Raw genomic sequence first — 22,194 nt, forward strand, 5'->3', positions numbered from 1 at the left:
TATATAGAGAGAGAGAGAGAGAGAGAGAGAATTTAGAAAGAAGAAATGAAGAAACCTGTAGCAGCAGACGGTGGAGGCTCAAAGTTGCAGTTAGTTAGAACACCGTAACATCAACCCTTATAAGCGTTGGGGTAAAGTTGTATATTCTTAAATATAATAAGGGTAATACAGTCATTCCATTGAAACTAAGGTGAAAACATCTTCACTTCCCCCTTTGCATATTTCTATGGGTAAAAATAAAATTACTAACTTTATATAATTAATAATTAAATATAATTATAATTAATTAACACTATTTCATGTTTTTTGGGACCAGAATAAAACAATATTAGAGTATTAGTATTGTTCCTTCTTTTTTTAATTTTAAGGGTGTGTTTGGTAGAGTAGAAAGAGATGAGTAAGAGAATGGAAAGAGAGAGTTTAAAGAGAAAGAACATTTTTCTCTCATTTTAGAGAAGAGAGTGGGGAGAAAAGAAATTAAAAGTGAAGGGACTCCACAACTTTTTGTTTCTTCTCCAAAATGGGAAGAAAAGTTAGATTGAAAAGACTTTTTTTAAAATTATTCATTATTATTTATACGATGTGAATTTGTATATTTGATAAATACATAGTTCTTTCTCTTCTAATTCTTTCATGGAAATATCATACCAAATAATTCTTACAATCAACTTATTTTCTCATTTCTTTCTCTCTGCTCATATTCTTTCTTTTCATCTTCTTTCATCATATTTTCTCCCCTAAACCAAACAAAGCATAGTGAACCATTCGGTTCAATTCCCATCTTATTCTGATTTAATCGGGTTTAACATGATCATAGTTTTATATTGAGAGTGTAACCTAATACTAGAGGATGATTTAAATTTATTAAGGACTTGTTGCTAACACTTGTAGAATAGAATTATAATCAATTGGACGCTCATGAGTGTATGACACATGATATGATTGTTATAAAACTTTATATTTGACTCAATAGTGTTGAGTGTAATCTAATATAGAAAAATGATTTAAATGTTATTAAGGATTTGTAGAACGTAACTGTAGTCAAATGAACTTTCACATGTGTATAAACATGGTATGACAAGTGTAAAACTTTGTGTTTAGCATCATATGACTAAAAAATGTTTGAGAATGTAATCTAATACTAAGAAATGAGTTTAAACCTTATTAAGGACTTGTAGAATTGAATTATTATTAATTGAACTCTTGTAGGTGTATAAACATGTGATGACAATTGTGTGGAACTTTATACATGACAACATATGAATCAAATATGTATGTTTTAGAGTGTAATCTAATACTGGAAAATGAATCTAAACCTTATTAAGGACTTGTAAAATGAAATTGTAGTCAATTAGAAATTGTTTAACAAGTGGAATGATTGCAAGGCTTTAATTTCACCTATAAGCTAGCCTATTTTGGAGTATCTTCTTATTCTTACTCTTGGTGGGATTTCATTTCTAGCTTCATTTTAGAAGATTACACTACAAATAGGCTTGGTCTTCCAAATTATAGATTCTCTAATTTTTAATCTCCCTTCTAGTTGAGGTTGGTCTTTGTATTTGCTCTGCAAACTTTATTAATGAATTTGGGTGTTGATGCAGCTTTGTCTTAAAAAAAATTGTAGTCACTTTGATACTCATAGGTGTATGAAAATGATATAACAATTGTGAAATTTTAAATTTGATATGACTCAAAAGTATACCAGAGTGTAATATAATACTAGGAAAATGATTTAAACTTTATTAAGGACTTTTAGAATAGAATTATAATCATTTGAACTCTCATATAGGTGTATGAACATGGGATGACAAATACAAAATTTTCTATATAACATAATATGACTCAAATTAAAGTGTTTTAGTATGTAATTTTAGGAATTTAAATATTTGAGTTTCACATTAGAAGAAAGAAAATGACAAAAATACATTTTTTTTCTTCCTTTAACTTATCTTTTTCCAATTTTGTCTCATATCTTCATTTTTCCAATTCGGTTCTCAACATTATTTCTAATTTTCTATTCTCACATTAATCCACATGTATTATTTTTTGCTAAAGTGACACACAACATTCTTATAGATAGGTGACATGACAACAAAAAGTAAAGTTAATAAGACTGAAATGAGAGAAAAAAGTTAAACCAAATTTTAAAAATGAAACAAGTGAATGGGCAAATAATAATTGTCTTTTAAAAAGCTAGTTTCACAAAATTCCAAACCTGAAACCTATTTTATTTGATAGGGTTTGCTTCACAAGCCATACACGTAACAATCAATGTTTAGTCAAACAGAAAAGAAGCCAAACCGGACTGTTCTTAAATCCAACAGATCATAAAGTTAAATGAAATAAGTGATAAGAGAGAGAGAAAAAATCTTAATTTTTAAGTTTTACTCATTTAATCTGTTGGATTTAAGAAAATGAAGATTGAAATTGAATGTAACTTAATTAAAGTGTAAATGGATCCCATGTAACCCAAAGTTTTGTTGATTCTAGGGGAAACTATATGGGCATTAAAAAGTGTTTATTTAGCATGCTGATGCTACACTACTGTAAGTGTAAAGTTAATGATGTTAAGTTAGGGTAACTTACTTTGGAATCAAACAAGTATTTATGTGATATTAAAAATATAATCCCAATGCTAGCTCATTAGACTCCATAGTGTACAAATTAAGCTGAAATACTACAACCTATGTTGCAACCTAGGTGTGGATTTTGGAGGTAACCTTCCATCAAAAAGACAAAACCCTAACTTATAAGTAAATGATAAGTGCATTTATACTTTCTCATACTATCATTTATGACTAAATTTTAATTGAAATTAAATTTTTAATATGCTGACAATGTTTTATTGGTTGTCTTTACATACATACGTTTTCAATCCGGATTAGTTTTTTTTTTTTTTTTTGTACTAAAAAAACAGTGCAGACAATAACATAAGTCAGATAGCTCAATCCAATAGATGCACTATATATAGTACAGGGCATCATGGAAAATTGCACAATGTATGTCAAGCAAAACATGCATCAATTATAGCAACTTCATGTCTTAGGTAAATTAAAAAGATAGGGTTTTTGACTAAGATGTCAGCAACATACAAACTAGGATTTTGTTTACAGAAGCATAGGCATGGCATCCATAGGAAATGGCTTGCACATAACATTTTCCATGTAGTAGTTTGTTGCATCCATTACAGCATATTGCATGTCCTCTGAAGGCTTCCAATGACGTTTTCTTCTATTGATGAACCAATTGTTTATCTGCTTTAGATCTAGGCCTGTGGATTCTGCAAGTGCCTGTTTCTGAGATTCCTACATTTTCACCCAATCACATTCACAATCATCATCTCATATATTAAACAAAGAAGAAGGTTATGGGTTCGAGTCTTGCCCACAACAAATACTAACATACTAAGATTTGACCAACAAAAAATATATAGTTTTTCTAATAAACAAATTATGAAACCAATATAGTTTTTAGATTAAAAGACAGATAAATATCCCGAAATCAATTACAATTCTACTAATTCAAGTAAAACATGAGACCCATTTAATTGGGGAAAACTCTTCCACTAACTTTTTTAATGAATAAAATTAGTTGACTAGATTATCCATAATTAAAACACTCAAAACATTATTAAATTTATTTTCCTCAGTTGAGATCAGACAACTTGTTTTCAAATACTCTATTTATATTAAATAACAGTAGGTTTCTTTTTAGAAAATTTACTACTACTAAATGTAAATTAGAAAAAATAATTGATGCTTCATTATGTTTTTCTTCTAATAAACTAATAAATTGGTTAGAAATCGTACGAGTCAGACTCCTCTCCATTACCAGAGAAAAGCCAATGTATTTTTTAGTGAATTTTTAGTGAATTTTTAAGGATAAAAATGTAACTTCAATGTAAATTAAAAGATACAAATGTAACTTCATTCTCTTTTGATTTTTCAATGTTTTTTCCCACAACTGTCCCACCCCTTGTACAGGAGTCTGACACAAATTGTATATACATATAATAATAACCATACACCATCTTTCAGATCCATGCTTAAATATCTAAAGTTAGGAAAAATATGAAGAACAATCTAACACTGCAAAATATGAATATTTTTTGTGAAGAATTGGATATTAAGGACATAAAACATAGTTACCGATGGATAAGGCCATTTGTAATGTCTGTTCCACCATTCTAGTAGCTGCTGCCTAGCTTCCTTTGGTAACTTTCCATTCTTTTTCTTCTTCATAAATTCCTTCTTCAGACCACCCAAGTATCCACTATACTTTTGCAGAAGCTGCACTTTTAGTTCTCTCTCTTCAGCTTGTGTATTCATGTTGTGTTCATGAACAATATCAGCCCTATTTTGTGAAGATGGTCCACTTTCACCTTTCAAAATTATCACAACAAAGTACAAGAGCTATTAGCAAAATTAAGTGATTCACCTAACTAAATATGCATGCATAATATGTGTCCATTCTACAAATCATTAAACTATGTGCATTCATTGCAGTTGTGGTCGTGATTGTGGTTACGTTACAAGTACAACAATTGTAGTAGATACGGCCGTTGGGGGGACTTTCGATTTTGCAATATCGTAGCCAGAATTGCAATTTAAAACAATCATCATGATTATTAACATACAATATATGCATACTATTTATTAGATCAATACAAATATGCTATTAACAATAATCATATATTGAATTATATCAAATGAAAATGAACTACATGAAGAATGGTAAATACATGTCAAAAGAGATTTGATTAGTAATTCCTTTATTGGACAATACCCATTATCATTTGAGAGAACATAGCAAAGAAAATTGCAACTTTCTCCTAAGATATATATGTAAACATTTAGTATATATTTAAATCTAAATCATGGAGACAATTTCATTCATATGACAAACTGTTATTACAAGAGGACATTTCGAAATTCCAACCATGAATATTACTCCAACGAATAAGTTAATACATATCAAAGATGAAACCCTTCTTCAGATGACAATAGAGAAGACAAGACAAGAAGTTTTGAGAATAACCAAACACATATGAAAGATTTACTAGTGTTTTGAGAATCAAATTGCAGAGGGTACAAATTGACAACTAAAACAGATGACAGAAATGAAGACAAGACAAGAAGTTTCCTTTTTCTTACTAAGAAAGGACTATGACAACAAACGATGCATCTACAATAATGAAGTAAAAGAATTAGATAGAAGAAAGAAGGACTAATACCTTGCAAGAGATGACAACACACTAAAAGTGTGAAATATTGTGGCAAACCCAAGGTGACTAAAGAACAGAAAAATCCCTTCAAAATATTCGAGAAGCTGTCTAGACTCTACAATCTAGATTATCAATTATCTTAATATTGGTTACTTAATTAGGAAGCATTGGGGGTCTTGAATAAACTTTTCATCATTCTAATGATAAAGCAAATCCTCACTTTCTTGATTTACCCTCAAGCAATAATCTTGCCTCAATCTTTTTGAAACCTTTTGACCTAGTTCAAAACACCATGGACCCTTTACATTCACAATCTTAACATCAATTTTAACTTTAAATCAAGTTCCTTTATCTCTCAAATCACACTATTTATGATATGAGGGTCAACTAACTGCTTATTCAGGAGATATTCAAATCTTTTTATTCAGAAATTCTATGATACTCCTGGAGCAAAATTAATATTGCTACCAGACTCAATTAATTTAAACAAGTATTATAAATGTGTAGGTAAAGGTTTTTAAGAGTAAATTAAACCGACACCCTATGCAATTTTAGGGAATCTCAAGAATACCAGTTCAATTTACTTTTTTATTTATTAATTGCACTATCATCAGTGTGGTTATCAACTTATCATTAACCTAATTCATATTTGATACCAATAAGCTTTGAAGGACATTGCTTCTGAAGATCTATGCTTAGTAAATTAGGTGATCCTTCCAAGGCTACCAGTTTATTTCCACTAAGGGCTTAAAGACATTGAAACACAGGAAGGGCTACTACTGAATACATAAATAGCAAGTAAAACCTTGATCCATCATCTACTTCATTATTTAGCCTTAACCAAAAGTTTTTCCTAAGTTCATTTCCAAGGATCTATGACTGTAACATGGTGCACTTCCCCACCTAAGAAACCGTCCATATATATAAATGCTCCACAGTCAGATCAAATGTGTAGGAAGAAATAATGATTAAAAGGGTAATCACCAAAGTCTGTTGTTGAAACTGCTAGAGCCTTAAGTTGACATTCAACTGATGAAAAGAAAAGCATGGCTTCTTTGAAGGGTTTTGAGAGCTCTTGTTCATACTTGATAAGCATCTCACAGTATGCCTCCATGAACTGGTCCAGTGATGGATCTTCACCTGTGGAACCATTTCCTGTCCTGTAATGTGATGATTCATCACATTTGGCACATATCTCCTCTAACCTAGCCACCACTTCAGGAGGTGCTCCAACCTGCAAAAAAACATGAAAATAAGATAAAACCTAAAAAAACAAGAGGATGTATAACACAAAAGTTCAAGTTGGTCTTAACTAAAAAGGAGACATATACTTCATTATAATAGCTGTAGTGTATCTTCATTAGACTCTCTTGGACACTTAAATTCATATACTTAAATATTTTGTATTTCTTTTGCTGTATTTCATGTCGATGTTGTATCATATTTGTGTATAGTGTCATATCGGTGGATTTTAGGTTACAACAGTGCATGAAAGGGGAAGACATGAACAAGGGTTGAGTTAAGAATTCATCACCTTAAGACAATTGATGTAAGATGACAACAAACGAGGAAAGAGAGGATGTGCCATGATTTTATCCCTCACACTACTACTACTACTACTGCAACTGTTGTTGTTGTTGTTGGTGTGATTCTGATGCTGGTTGTAGTTATGACCTTGAGTACCAGAGCTGTTGTTGTTGTTGCTCAGAGGCATAGAAAGAAACTTCCTCCTATTAGTTTCAATGTTCATCATGTCCATTGAAGAAAACTCACTGCAACTGTTCCCTTCAAACCCTATCATATATAAAAACTTCTGTAGTCCTTTCTCTCTCACACACACCAGTTAAAAACCATAAATTATATAGACTTGTTTGGCTTCACTCACTAACTAGTCCCCACCTTATACTGTTTCTCAAAAAAGGGTACTGCAAATAATTGTGCAGAGAGGACTCCCGAAATTGAAGCAAAAAATGTGAGTCTTTTAGTAGAAAAATCCAAAGAGCCTAAATGGGTTTGTTTAATTAGTTGAGTGAGAACAGGAGGGATTTTTGGGTGATAGTCTCTATAGACTGTAAAAGGTGGAATCAGATTCACTCAGAGTTTTCCATTGGAAATGGGACTACTAGTCTTGCTTTTTCTTCTTTCTGTACATAAACAGTGTAATTTCTTTCTCTCTCTTACACATTAACACTACAAAACTAGCAGTTTGTGAGTGTTAATTGCAGGTAGAGACAGAGAGGGTTAACGTGTGTGTTCCTGCAACTTAACTCAGACTTTTCCTTCCCAATGAAAGGTGTATACTATGCTATATATGAAACTCCATTATATTTACCTAGGTCTTTGCACTACTAATATATATCATCATTTTGCTGTTTCTTCATAAGGTAAATCACACTCTTAATTCTTCAACCACTTTTTAAACATTTTGTGAATATTTGGTTTAGAATCTATGTATCTTGTCGCAACATCATATATTAGTTCTTTCAGAATCTGAACATCCTAGATATGGTGATATGATATATATTATTACTCTAAGGTTATATACATTTATGAATAGTAATGACAATATTTTTGTTTTAGAAATCATAATTAGATAGTAGATAACTATGAAGTAAATATAAAAAGGGTGTAAGTTAAAGAAAATAAGAAACTCATAATCTTTTAGAAAATTGATATTCATGTGAAGGTAAACTTATCCATATTGGTTGTGAAAAAGAATAATAATTAATGTTTGTATTTAAATACGTTAATAAAATAATTTACCTGTTTAAATTGTATGTAAAATAAGTATAAAATAGTTTGTTATTTGTCTTTTATAAACTAGTTATTGATAAAAAAGTATTATATATAGGTGGATTTATAAAATAATTTGATAGGAAGATCTATTATTTTTCCTATAAATAAATATAAAAATATAATATTTTTAGATGGAAGAAAATGATGACAAATTATAATGAACTTTAAAAATATTTATAAACATATTTTATTAAAGAAAAACAGGTTGTTGTGGTTTTTAATAAAGAAAAGGTGTTAATCATCTAAAATGAAAATAAGAGGTGATATATATTGTAAATTGTACCATCATCAAAAAGTAAATTGAAGATTAATAGTTGAATGCTGGAAGAAAAAAATAAGAGAGCGAAAGTTTATAAATGGTAAGCTAGTTAATTAATTGGAAATAATTGATAGATCAACAACTAATAAAAAATGTAAAGAGAATTATAACCTCTTAGGTTAGATAAAAAGTCCCTTAACCGATACACAACTTGATTTTTTTTAGATTAAATAAACATGTCATTTCATTTATAAGCCTCTCAATGACATACAAATTAAACATTAAGTGAAATAAACATGTTAAGCAATTGCAAACACATCTTAATTGGAATTTGATACTTATAAGGCTAGCTAGTTGAATTAAAATTTAGGAAAATTAGTTGTACAATTAAATGACATTGTAACATGACTTAAACTGGTAATAAAATTTGTAACATAATTTTTTTTGTATTATTAAAAGTAAAATTTTTATCCTTTCGGTGTGATTGCTATTTTCAATAACTTGTTATTCTCATGAATTGAATACATGATTTTTTGGTTTTTTTATTAATTTAAAAGAGTATTTCAGTATTATACCAATGCATTGTTGGAAATTTGTAACATGACTTAAAATGGTAATGTAATATTTTATTTAGTTTATGTAAAAAAATGTCAGTTGGTCAAAAATTAGAAAAAAACTGGAGATGAGTTACTAAAAGAACTTATATCTTTTTAAAAGCTAAGGAAAGTACCTATCCACATACTAACTTTCAAAAAGTTATATTCTCCTTTTCAAATAAATACATTTTAACTTATGTTTTATTCAGCAAAGAGTCTTACAAGGATTTAATTGTGTAAATGAGATATACGCTATTAAATAATGCACTAAAAAAACATGTTACACAAAATCTCTATCAGAAAACTACATATAACACACAAAATTATACCTTTCATTATTAATTTTCTAAATTTTCACATATCAAAATATTATTTTTCTTAAATATTCCCCCACAAAATTAACCCACTTTTCTTATTTAATTACTTATTTTGTTATTGGAAATGAATACTATAGCACTTTGGGTTTTGGTTATTGGTGGTAGATGTTGGTTGTGATTGAAAGGAATCAAACATCAACCATCCATTCACACCCATCACCCATGTGAGATATCAACATCTTTGTCCTAACAATCTTATTCCCTTATAATTTTATACACTTCTTATAATTTTACTATCTAATGATAATTATTTATATGTTTATTTTTTGTAAACATACTCTAATGATAATTATATGATATTAATGGGATCAACATTTTTAGATGATGGAATTAGGTTAATGATATTAGGGTAGCCATAGCCACTAGGAAAGTGGGTTAATCATAGCTACACGACAGCGTTTTGGCAAATTGGAATCCATGTTACATGTCAGAAGGGTCTTGTCAATCTAATCAAAATAATAGTAAAATTGAAAGAAGAAGGGTAAGGAAAAATTGATTGGAAAAGAAAAGAGCAAAAGAAGCCTATATTATATAAAAGTACCCACTTTGTGGGACACTCCAATTCATATACATGAAAAAAACATTATGATCAAGAGATTCATACTTTCAAAATTTGACAAGATTTGGATATATATACAGAAAAAACATTATGGGTAGTGCATGTTAAACTAGTGGAAAACATGATTTAACAAGTTGAAATTGACACTTTGGTTCATTCAAGTGAATTCAGTTATGTTTGGTTTAAACCAAAATAGTGTTTCCTTTCAAATTGAAATTGAACTAGTCCATTAGCAAAATAGAATCGATTCAATTAAACCACGTTAAAAATAAGCTGTTCAAAATAATCATATTGTTTATGTTTGTCAATCATTTTCCTTATCAATCTGAATATTAAACAACGTTCAAGCATTGAATTAATACAACTATTGAAGTTCAACTACAAAGTAAAGTTGAATCTGATAAGATCTAGGAGCATCCGATCACCATAGATTTTAATTGTTACATGACAAGATTGGAGAACCACAAGTGAGACACAATATCTTAAACCAAGATATTAAAACAACAGTTTCATGAACCTTTTCACTTATAAGCTCTTTTACTCTTCTCTACTCTAGAACTTCACACTTAACTAAAATATAAACCTCAGAATACTGTCCTCAAAGCTCACTTGAATCCCCTGAAATGGGAGAAGAAGGATCCTTTGAGTGGATTCTAGTTTCCACTAGCATAGTTCATAAGTTGCTTAGAACACTCCTCAGCACAAATGTCATGTAACTTTTTCCTTAAGATTTGCATTGCATAATTGTGTTCATCAAATGAGCCAGATTGAAGCAATTTTTTCAATCTGGTTTTGGGTACAAGCCATAAGAACTAGGCTACATGAATATTTCACACAACAATCTCAGAGTCACAGGTACAATTCCAAATTCCCCCTTATGATTTTTCTGAAGGCCCTCATGTAGTTCTTGCTAAGAATCAATTTGCAGGTTCAATCCGACCATTTTTACGCAGTGCGTTTTAAAAAAAAAAACAATTTTTTAGAAGCTCATTTGTTTTTATGAGCTAACAATAGGGCTGATACATTAATCATATTATGTCTCAAATAATAATCTATCATGGTAGCATTGTTGGAGTGATTTCAAATCATTAGTGATTCATTCTTTCTTGATTTGAGTGGCAATGCTTTATCAGTAGACATTCATGTTCTATGGAATCATGACTTGAACTTCAAGTTTTAATAGCTTAAGTGGGCATTTACCTTTCTCATTGAAGAATTGCACAAGGCTAATTATGCTAGATCTGGGGGAGAATAGATTATATGGATCAATACCTTCTTAGATAAGCAACACATCACAATAATTGGCATTGTTAAACTTACCAATGAATCAATTCTCTGGAAGTCTGAACTTAACAAATATTCAGCTTCAGGACAAATTTTCAAATGCTTGAACAATATGTGTCATTTGAATTTACTTCCAAGTTGGTCTAGGTAAATTCATTGGGAAGTTATGTTGCTTTGCAAAGCATACCACAACATGAAATACTACTACAACAGAAGCATTTAGGAATAACATTTCTATTATATGATGGCAAAATATCCCAAGCATTCACCAATTATGTTGGTAGGAGTAGGAGTGTAGGACATCTAGAACAGGAAAAATATAAAACACATCTATTACAAAACTTAAGGACATTGACCAAATAAGAAGGAGAAGGCATGTTACTTTATGTGACCGTCATGGCAGCTTCAATCATCGTCACCGTATGCTCGAAAACTATAGCGTTCATGATATGGACCATTGAACCATAGGTCAGCTTCAAACCACTTCGGGTACCTGACTAAGTCTCCTGCCGAAAACCTCATGAAACGCTTGCTCCCTTCAGGAACAACCCTCACTTCCCCTTCTTCTATGTACACCAGCTGGTCCACCTGCCAGTCCCAAGGCAACTTGGCTTTTCTAGTTTTGCACATCGACCATCTCGAAACTCCAAGCTGAGCTAGTCTTTCAGGAGAAACTTTCCTTTCTACCTTCACATTGTACAGTTCCTCTAAGGATTTCTCCATCTTATAGATGCATTACCTGACTTTCTAATTTGCTTGGTACTGATGTTAACAGGAGAATAGGTGAAGGTTGATGTTGCGAACAAGCATGCCATGTCTTTTAACAGTGTGGATTCAACGTGCTTCCCTTGCTAAATAGCTCAAACCTGCAAGATCATAAAACAAAATTGAAGACGTTCAATGAACCAATACATTGGCTTCTTCTACTCATTTTGGTAGCGAATTGCAAATTGGTTCTATCGTACCAATTCGTGGTTCTTTTGCGAATTGGTTCCCTTTGAGGAATGAACAGAACTTTTACCTATAGTTTAAGTAAAAGAAAAGAAGAATAATTGGTAATTACATGAATGAATTACAACAAACAAGAAATTTTTATATCCTTGGGTATTTCTCCTATGGTGCAGATTCAAGCCTACATGAAGCAACACTAAAAATGATTATGCAGAGAGCTATAGAAATTCTAATGAATACACCCCTAACATACCAGTATTTGACAGGGTAACTTACCGCGGTTATGTACCTTCAACATATCCGTGCTAATAAATAAGTTGATAAACGGTAAAAGAAATAGATAGATATATAAAAAGGTTGAAACTTTTTTGGGATAAACCTCAATACCCAAAGAGGGTTTATGAGATGGAAACCAATCTCTCACAGAGTCTTCAAATCCAACACTTTTTATGAACTGGTAATGTCTCAAACTGTTTCATGTTCTCACTTTTGCTTTTCCAACTCACAAAGTGTTCTTCTTTGTTTTCCTTTAACCTTAAAATCTTCAGTGTTGTGATAGAATGGCAATAGTTCAGATTATAGATAAACTTAGTAGTAACTCAGAACTTCTAGAAAATCCAACACAATAGGGTTTACATGATAGTCTCCTCATAAGTGGTTCTCTTATCCCTAGAGTGATAAAAAAATCAAAGATGAAGATACATATCTAATATTTTTTAACAAAAATAGGATAATATAGGATACGTTTTATCAATTTTATGAATTATTCTACTATATTTTTAATGAATTTTTACTATTTTATATGCATATTCATGAAGGTATGGTATCCAATATTTTAAACAAATATGTATCAACGTATCAAATACGTATCATATCGGTATCCGTGCTTCATATAATATGAATGTCAAATCAAAGATATCTAGAAAAACACTGCCCACATATGCATATTAATATCTAGAAAAAACAAGAATACAGTTTATGTGGTTAAACGTGTTGAGTTGTGGTGCGCAAATTTGTTGTCTTTTTTTTAATGATAAATGAAAGAGATAGCAAAAGCAAGAGTTGCTTTACTTTTGATTGCTCCATTGTTTATTATCATATTCCATTGATATGTTATCACTTCAGCTTCAACAACCCATTAGTGGTATTGGTATAATATCTCAGAATAATAAATGTGGCAAAAGATCCTTCCTTTGGAGAACTCATGCTGTTCCATCCAGAACCCAGGTACCAATTTCTCATTATATCTTATGCCATGCATTCTCTTTTCTTTATAGCAAAGTCCATTTCCAATGAATATTGACACTTTAAATTTGGTTATTTTTTGTTTTAGAGGATAATGGAAAGTGTTTCTGTGAGTGGAGGAGAAGTTGGTGGTGCTGGTGGAGCATACTCATATGAAGCCTTGAAGAGATTAGACCAGCTTTGGTCTAATATATGCTTACCTCAACAAGGTACATTCATTTCATTTTGTTTCATGTTTCCAAGATTTTGTGAAGGAACTATGAAAACAAAGATTTTAGTCATAGGAAACAAAATGAAAATAACATGATATTTTTTGTAATTATTAGTCAAAACACACATATAAAGTAGATTGCAGAATAGAAGAAAACATTCCAAATACCCTATTATCTATGCAAAGAGTTATCTATATATTTGGTAATACTCTAATATGTTATATATATGTATATACTGCAGTTGTGCAAAAACCTCAGCAAGTTGTCTCTACCATTCCGAGCTTGTTTAGCTCATCGGGCCTGGCTGACAAAGCAGAAGGCTCATATGATGTGTTAGTTTGTGGAGGCACTCTCGGAATCTTCATTGCCACAGCTTTGAGTGCCAGAGGCCTTCGAGTTGCCGTTGTGGAAAGAAATGTACTAAAAGGGGTAAGTTAGTTGCATTGAGATACTAATTCTAGTAAGAAAAGGTGTCAATAAATTCCTTGGGTGAACAAATTAATTTGTCTGTGTTGTTTTGATGATTACTAGAGGGAGCAGGAATGGAATATATCAAGAAAAGAGCTCTTGGAACTTGCCGAAGTTGGAGTCCTGGAAGAAGATGATATCGAAAGGGTCACATCAGTAAAATGCAATCCTGTAATTCCTAAACTTCTTCTGTTTAGTTGCCAATCTCTAAGTAGCAAGAATCATCTTGATTAGGTATTGCTACTCCATAAGTAATGTATTGAAGTCACTTTGAACATGCATCACATGCCTAAACACACCAAAATATGGTTAATAAGGAGGCCTTGTTTGTTACTACTGACAATTCAAAGAGCATACTGTCTACAGGAGATATATTTCTCGAAACGAACACTTGTTACCTAACATTACGAAACATTAGCATGTCATCTGCTTATTGACAGCTTAAATTCAACTGTTGGTCCCAACGATGTTTATTTTTTGTATATAAACTTATAAAACAGAAACTCAATCAATCTTACAAGATACTCAAAAATGAAGTACCCGAGGAGCTTAGTATACAACAACAACCAAGCCTTTATCTCACTAGGCAGGATGGGTAAATAAGTGTTCTATTATTTTTGCCTTTCATGAATGTCAGTTCAAAATACTTCGTTGTGTTATACTTGTCATGTGTAGTTCAATCATGGTACATATGAAAACATGTGATTATTATGTTAGACTTGGGATTAAATCATTGAATACTTTTCATCTTATTTAATCATTGAATAAAATTCAAAATACTTGAGATTTAAGTACTTCTGCATTTTTCATGTGAAAATTGAAGTTCCTGGCATCACAAATGTTGCTTACTTAGTAAGAATTATAAAGTCAGTATTTCAAGATAACTTTTAAACCTTGCTTGATTTGACCCTGTGGAGTGGAAAACTCAATTAAAGTTTATATAATGGGCAGAAAGCTGTGTTAATCTTGATGTCAAGTCTATCTTTTGTGGCCTCTTCAAGATTTATGCTGGCTGCTCTCTCCCTTTAATTTATTTTCAGCTCACTTCTTTTTTTATTTCATGGACTTTGCAGAATAGATGTGGATTTGAAAGGAAAGGGGATATTTGGGTCAAGGACATTCTTAACCTCGGTGTTTCGTTAGTTTCCTACCTGTAAACTAATTCAATACGAACAAATAATTTTATCCATGTTCTTATCTAGTCAATACTTTTCTTTTACAATTGCTTCTTAGTAAGTGTATTTTGGATGTCCACATCAAGAGACGACAGAAACTTTGTTGCAGTAGTGATATGTCTCGGTGTAGATGTAGCATTGTTAAGAATAGTGCTAGCAGATGTAAAGAAAAGCTTGAAACATTCATTTTGCATGGATAACTTGAATGCCTATCTAGGCTAAACTCTCGTAAACATGCATTTTATTTTTACTCTATGCATGCAGTTTACAACAAAGCAATTTGAGTATAAAATTCAGTATTCTGTCGGAGATCTAGACCTTGCCTCTGCAAGTTATTTTATCCTTGTTGTTTTTGTTATCAACCATTGCAGACCTGTAAAGCTTATAGAAATTGTAAAGGAACGTTTTATCTCCCTTGGTGGAGAAATCTTCGAGGGCCGCAGCGTCTCGGGCATTGATGTATATGAGGATGTTGCGGTGAGTTTACCTGGTGCAAGTAGTTATTCTGGGCAATCTTAAGTCTTAGCATGTTACTAATCATATCATTGATGAATCATCGTAATTGGACAATTAGCCCATGCTGATATTTTCTAGATATCTTCAAGTTTATAAACAGCATCTAACTGGAAATAAGCAGCAAAAGGGATTTATAGAAAAAGTTACACAGTAGATTCATTGAGGTAGGACTGGGAAATTTTAAATGAGAATTTTAATTATGATTTAATTTATGGATCGGGAGAATTATGGTGTTTGATTCCAAGATACTAGGCATATCTCATATCTTGAAAGAGATATAATTGAGACTACAATTTAGATAGTAGATATAGCTAAATGCAAATTGGTTTTGGAGAAAATAGTGCTATTGTTTTCAATGATATGAAGCATGAGTACATATACTATTTTCCTTTCAGGTTCTGAAACTTTCCGGGGACAAAATCTTGACGTCTCGTCTTATAGTTGATGCCATGGGGAACTTTTCCCCTGTTGTAAAACAGGTCAGGATTATATTCCTAGCCATTCTTGCATTCAAATCTATTGTATGATTTTCACCATGTTATTATTGTATGGAATGTGCACCTTTCTACAATTGTGAGTGTGCTCACAATACATATGAGTTGTCTTCAAGTTGGATATCAGAAAGTTTTTCTGATGTATGTTCTGTTATGCATATGTAGGACATATTCACTTGCATCAGTGCATGTGTACATACACCAATTTATATTTATGCAACATTTGTTAAATAAGTAGCCAACTAAGTTCTTTAATGATTACAAGACTGAGAGGATATACAAGTGATGATCTCTTTCTTTTCATCCGAAATTATTATTCAACTTTAATCAGAATGAGACTCACATTTCTCTTGACAAAATAAAAATTTCAATTCATGAAAGTTCTCCATATGCCAAATTTATTTAATGAAAGATACACAAGTAACTATGGAATACTACAACCTTTTCCTGAAGCTTCTTTCCAGTGTCACATGCATTGATTTTACAGATAAGATCTGGGAGGAAACCTGATGGTGTTTGCCTTGTCGTCGGAACTTGTGCTCGTGGTTTTAATAATAACTCCACTAGTGATGTCATATACAGCAGTTCATCAGTAAAGAAAGTTGGAAATTCAAATGCACAATATTTTTGGGAGGTAAACTCTTACTGTGTTAATAGAATAATAATATCCCTCTATTTTATTTTTACATTTTTCACTGAAATCTTCACAGGCATTTCCAACTGGCTCAGGGCCTTTAGATCGCACTACTTATATGTTCACGTATGTAGATCCTCAGCCGGGATCTCCAAAACTAGAGGAATTATTAGAAGATTTCTGGGATTTGATGCCAGAATATCAGGTTAGTTTTCTTTTCATCTTTAAGTTCTGAATCTGTGATGTCTTTGATTTTTCCATTTTGGAAGACATTCTTATACCCCGCCCCCTGTCTGCACTTCCCTTCATTTTTCTCCGATAAATTTTCTCTTCCTACGAAAAAGTAGCTATAATGCTAGGTAGTTTTTTTCTCTTTGGTTGTTCTGTTCTTAACCACCAAACTAGAAGCTTGATAGTGACTATCTGTATATCAACTATAAAGTTTTAAAATTATTGTGTGTACTCTTATGTTATATCACTAATCCATTTATCTTTTGAAGAGTTTCTAAGCAATTCTTTTCTGTAATGGTTAAGCTAATCCATGAAGTTATGTACTTTATTACATCAGTTGTATATTCTCAGAGTACAGTTATATAGGCTACAAAACATCTAAAGTTACCAAATGCATACATCTATACTCTTTGTTCAGTTTTGCTGCTCTCAGACTGAGTGATGTCAAATTGCAAATTTTGTTTATTAGGGTGTTTCACTTGAGAATTTAGAGATACTGAGAGTTATCTACGGCATCTTTCCCACATATCGCGACAGGTACTAGTGTGTATAAATGATGTACTTAAGAAAACAAACTTCCTCTAATAATATCTTCGATTATCATTTCTTGTAAAATATGACTCATTACAATGTTTGATGGTATGGAGCACCCAACAGCCCGCTACCAGCCGCTTTTAATAGAGTTTTACAGGTGAATTATGTTTTACACTTTTGAAGCCTCTATCAAATTAGGCCATTTATGATGTATCCAGTAATATTAAAGTAGTGAAGTTTCATTCTCTGTAGTTTGGTGATGCTAGTGGCATACAGTCACCTGTTTCCTTTGGTGGTTTCGGGAGCTTGACCAGGCACCTTGGGAGACTGTCAGCTGGTGTGCATGCCTTACTCAGAAACTACTTACTTCTAGAATATATTCTTAAACTAGTTGAGGAAATCTGTTGCGATGTTGTTGGAGAGGACTTGCTTGTTTTTCGATATGTTAATGTGAATCTATCGATCTGTTAGATGTTCAGAGCTTTGGTCAAACACTGACCTTCATTTTTCTTGTATCTTCTATTCTGTTTTTAGCAACATTAGAAATTTAGAACGATATGAGTCCTAATTCGGTAAACATTTTGTGGCATAAATTGATTTTGGTTGTTATTATAACAAGTAAAACTAACAAGGGTGGATAAAACAGAAAAATATTAATTCAATTTGCTGTAATGAAGGAATACATGAAGCGATTAGTGGCGATTATCTTGATTCGCACAACTTGTCTCTTCTGAACCCATACATGGTACTTTTTCTGCTTCTGTCGAAATTTTCATTGTTCCAACAACATCTGTACATGAAACCTGAGAAACTGACCAAGAATATGTATAATGCAGCCCAACTTAAGTGCATCATGGTTGTTCCAAAGAGCAATGTCAGCAAAACAGAAGTCCAATGTTCCAGCAGATTTTATCAATGAACTTCTATATGCCAACTTCAACTGTATGCAGGTGATTTTCCTTACTCATGCCTGAGATTATTTTTATTCTCTCTTATGCATCAATCTCATCATTCACTTTTTCAGAGACTCGGGGATCCGGTGCTACGACCATTTCTACAGGTGGAGATCGTAGTCCTTGTTTGTATATGTTTTTGGTTTATAATCTGTTATTTCCAAGTGTTAGCCCTGCAATAATGACTTTCATGATAAATCTTATACTATTACAGGATGTTGTACAGTTTTGGCCACTTTCTAAGACTCTAGGCCTGGTCATGTTAACCAATCCTCAATTACTACCATCCATATTCAAACAGGTACTTCAAGAGTTTATTATCTATCATCCCAAAACCCTCTTATGTTGGATAAATTATAAGATGCTTCACAAATGAGAATTAAATTAATATTTTAAGCTTGATCTAGAAGACTGTATGGTTATAAAGATCATATGTTATATATTTTTTTCATTAGACTGACACCAGAAACTTCTCCCTAAGATGGCATTCATTTATGGTAAAGTATATATGGAACTATTTTTCACATAAGATCAACATTTCTGAAACTATGATAGAAGTTGCATAATTAATTAGTGAATTAACCTTTTCAAGATAGGGGGATTTAGGACTATTTGTTGTTCCAGGTTGGTGTTGCTGTGCTTTTAGATTGGTCCAGACATTTTCTGATGCTTGCCTACTTCACCTTTCTCTCAACCTTTGCTGATCCTGTTGTGAGGTAATAGTCTTTTAAATTAAGGCCCTATCATGTTTACTTATTAAACAAGCACATAGATCCAATAATTACATATGTGGATACCCTTAGATTCTATGTCATGTAATCTCTCATCATATGTTTCATGCATTGCAAGGCCATTCTTAAATAAAGTACCATCCAAGATAAGTTTCCAGTGGAAGAGACATCTTGAGGCTTGGAAGTATGGAGCTGGTCTTGATTACAAACTATAGCAACTTAGCAACCACATAAGTCAAGACAACAACAATCAAATACTTGTCATGTTGTTTCAATCATGTTACATATTTATTTTTTGGGGTACTACAATCATGTTACATATGAAAGAAAGCATGTAATTGTTATGACTTATGCATGTATTTTTGTTTAATTATTACTAATGTAGTTTGTCAAGAAATGTTGGATGCAATTTGTTTCCAAATGATTCTACTTGACAATGAGAATTATCTAAATATATAGTAACAAAGACATAACACAGAAAATTTTCGGATTAACCTACAAAAGGGAAGGAAATTAAACGAAAACAAGCCATACAAGCCTAGTGTCTTAGATATTGAACTAAGTTGTGATTGTTATAGATTTTAGTTTTCAGAATAGTTGTTAATACTTAACATACATAACAAGATATTATTTTTACCCTCCCCAAGCTTCAACATTTTACAGCCACAGTAACAGTTGGAGGCACACTCCATCCAAACTATATATTAACATGGATGGTGCCATTATTTTCAAAGCAACCAAAAATAAATAAATACAAGAAATTGTAAATCTCAATCTGATGTTTTTGCACCCCAGATTTTAGAAAGCTCTTTTACAATAGTCTTCTGCTTAACATCTTCCCTTTCAAAATGCCATTTTCTTGACATATTCTCAGCCTGCAAACACAAGTTTTGAGTAATGTCAGTGAATTGAAACATGCAAAAGTACAAACACATATATAATGTCAAACTTACCCATATTTTCAAGGGAACAAATAGCTCTTTGATATTCTCCATTTTTGGCTCAACAACGTCTTTTCCTTTAGTTTTGACATCACTTATCTGTTGATACAAAGAAAATTTGGGATAAAAAGGTCAATAAACTGAGATGGATAATTAACATGGGTGGCAGAAGATAGAAAATTTGCAAATAGAATTGAAAAACAATGAATGAAACAAACAACTAACAAGGGATGCAATAAAGTATGTTGTAAGAAGTTTTATAATCATAAATATGTTACAGAACATGATGAATAGTCAATGAAGAATAATGACTGAAAATGGAACAATTGCAAGGAAACAATTCAAGTGGATTACTTAACTAAATTTACTTTCACAAAAAAATTGAGTTCCAGAGTCATCCTATGACTAAAATCCACTTACATCATGTAGATTTAACTTGGAAGCCACCATACCAAATACTAATGCAGCACCACCAAATACAACTGCAGTGGCTACAATAAATGCCTTGCCAACTGTAAAATTCAAATATAAAAAATTGCATTAGTTAACATGGACATCTTCTTATTGCAGTTTCAAAAACTTTTTCCTCTTCAACATCATTATCGGCATAGTAAACGCAACAGTCAGAATAGAGTGATAAACCATATCAAATGAAGTAAATATCCACCTAAACTTGATGAAGAAGCCATTCACCTACACATTATTAGTTCCCTCTCCCTTGTTCACAATTTCAATATTCAAATCATAAAAGACCTCAACCTTGATCTCAAACTGTAAGGCCCTTCTAATAACATCATCAACAAGTCCAAGAATATGCCTCAAACAATCTATAGCCCTATACTTGACACTTGAGGATGACTAACTTACATTTGCGAATATTGTTAATTTCTTATCGCAACCATAAGTTTCTCTACTGCTACAGGGAATGCATGAATCCTTAAATTTAGTTCATATAATTGAATGATGAGAAATCAAAGCAACAGAACTTCTCCCCACTATACAGCCTCACCAATTCAAACTTGATAGACACAGCCGCTGAGAAAAGGAGTTGACGCTAAGTATATAATGCATTGCAACTTTCACCTATTCATTTAAAGTTAAGCTTGAATTGAAGCATCACATTCTGTAACATAATTACAGGATGATCATAACTTATGGATCGAAAGTCTCCTCTGTAGCCTCAGTTTTCCCACAGGTTATATTATAAAGTTCACAGATATACAACAATAACAACAAAACCTTTATGAACAATTTTGGAATAGGAGCAAATGAATGGAAAAATGTACCATTTGCAAGGCCTTCAGCTGCAGCTTTAAGCTTCTCTGGGTTAGCATGTATGATATACCTATCTTTACGCAATTCGTTAGCCGTTGAAGCTGAAACATAGTTTTCTGCTACAGGAAATTGCCACCTGCAATGCAACCATTACATTAACTAAATCAAAAACAGACATGATCAAATGTTTGAAATTACCAAAAAGCACAAAACACACCCCTCCAAAACCAAAACCCTAGAATTCAAAATCCAACGCAAAAGAATCAACTTTTTATCAATCGGGATAAAATTGACTTGATATGAATTAAAAAAGGGATAAAGAAAGAACCTTTTGGGGCCAAAGGTGAGTTGGGGAAGGGAAAAGTAAGCACGAAGAGGATTGTGAGAATCAGAGGAAATTGAAGATTGAGTTTTGGAATGAGAAGGAAGGACCCATTTGGATGGAGAGAAAGAAGAAGAGGAAACGGTGTCGTTTTTGAAAATATTGGAAGGAAGAGAGTGCCTTAGAATTTCGGGAAGAACATCAACAGTAGTAGAAGAAGGATCATCTACTCTTACTTTATTATTGTTGTTGGTTTTTGGGTTTGAGAATCGATTTTTTTCAGCTAATTTTGTAATCGCTTGTTTTGATTCTTGGAAAAAATAAGCAGCTTCTTTTCCTGCTAATCTACCACCAAGAAAACTCATTTCTGTTATTATTATTACACTCTCAATTCAAAAATATGTGAAGGGTTTTTGT

At 32.0% G+C, this 22,194-nt stretch overlaps 3 protein-coding genes, 1 long non-coding RNA gene and 1 pseudogene across 5 annotated transcripts in view; 1 reads left to right on the forward strand and 4 right to left on the reverse strand.

Annotated features, from left to right (window-relative positions):
- The window catches only part of LOC109340849, a 22,007-nt gene extending 2,629 nt beyond the window's left edge, over positions 1–19,378 (reverse strand). Inside the window, exons 1-2 of the long non-coding RNA XR_002106849.1 lie at positions 19,262–19,378; positions 1,946–1,949 (exon numbers count right to left, since the gene is read on the reverse strand). This is a non-coding gene — a long non-coding RNA (uncharacterized LOC109340849). The remainder of the gene's footprint in view (positions 1–1,945; positions 1,950–19,261) is intronic.
- LOC109340822 (homeobox protein SBH1-like) lies at positions 3,010–7,639 on the reverse strand. The gene is made up of 4 exons (XM_019578571.1): positions 6,759–7,639; positions 6,209–6,458; positions 4,149–4,381; positions 3,010–3,305 (listed from the first exon to the last, which is right to left on the reverse strand). Exons 1-4 carry the CDS (start codon positions 7,023–7,025, stop codon positions 3,108–3,110), a joined length of 948 nt encoding a protein of 315 aa, XP_019434116.1. The 5' UTR covers positions 7,026–7,639; the 3' UTR covers positions 3,010–3,107.
- On the reverse strand, positions 11,284–12,316 carry LOC109340837 (annotated as a pseudogene).
- On the forward strand, positions 13,112–19,527 carry LOC109340810. 2 transcript variants are annotated; one of them, XM_019578559.1, is made up of 18 exons: positions 13,112–13,273; positions 13,380–13,504; positions 13,749–13,932; positions 14,035–14,142; positions 15,045–15,109; positions 15,518–15,623; positions 16,058–16,141; positions 16,644–16,790; positions 16,867–16,995; positions 17,491–17,558; positions 17,679–17,712; positions 17,808–17,892; positions 18,233–18,300; positions 18,392–18,505; positions 18,580–18,615; positions 18,723–18,809; positions 19,133–19,224; positions 19,358–19,527. In XM_019578559.1, exons 1-18 carry the CDS (start codon positions 13,157–13,159, stop codon positions 19,452–19,454), a joined length of 1,746 nt encoding a protein of 581 aa, XP_019434104.1. In that variant the 5' UTR covers positions 13,112–13,156; the 3' UTR covers positions 19,455–19,527. The 2 variants fall into 2 exon arrangements, with proteins under 2 accessions (XP_019434104.1, XP_019434098.1); XM_019578553.1 differs by having other exon boundaries at positions 13,380–13,500; positions 13,745–13,932.
- LOC109340829 lies at positions 19,772–22,194 on the reverse strand. The gene is made up of 5 exons (XM_019578580.1): positions 21,784–22,194; positions 21,467–21,591; positions 20,601–20,692; positions 20,193–20,279; positions 19,772–20,114 (listed from the first exon to the last, which is right to left on the reverse strand). Exons 1-5 carry the CDS (start codon positions 22,140–22,142, stop codon positions 20,010–20,012), a joined length of 768 nt encoding a protein of 255 aa, XP_019434125.1. The 5' UTR covers positions 22,143–22,194; the 3' UTR covers positions 19,772–20,009.

The sequence above is a fragment of the Lupinus angustifolius genome, chromosome LG02 (assembly GCF_001865875.1).
Source record: "Lupinus angustifolius cultivar Tanjil chromosome LG02, LupAngTanjil_v1.0, whole genome shotgun sequence".
Classification (NCBI taxonomy): domain Eukaryota; kingdom Viridiplantae; phylum Streptophyta; class Magnoliopsida; order Fabales; family Fabaceae; genus Lupinus; species Lupinus angustifolius.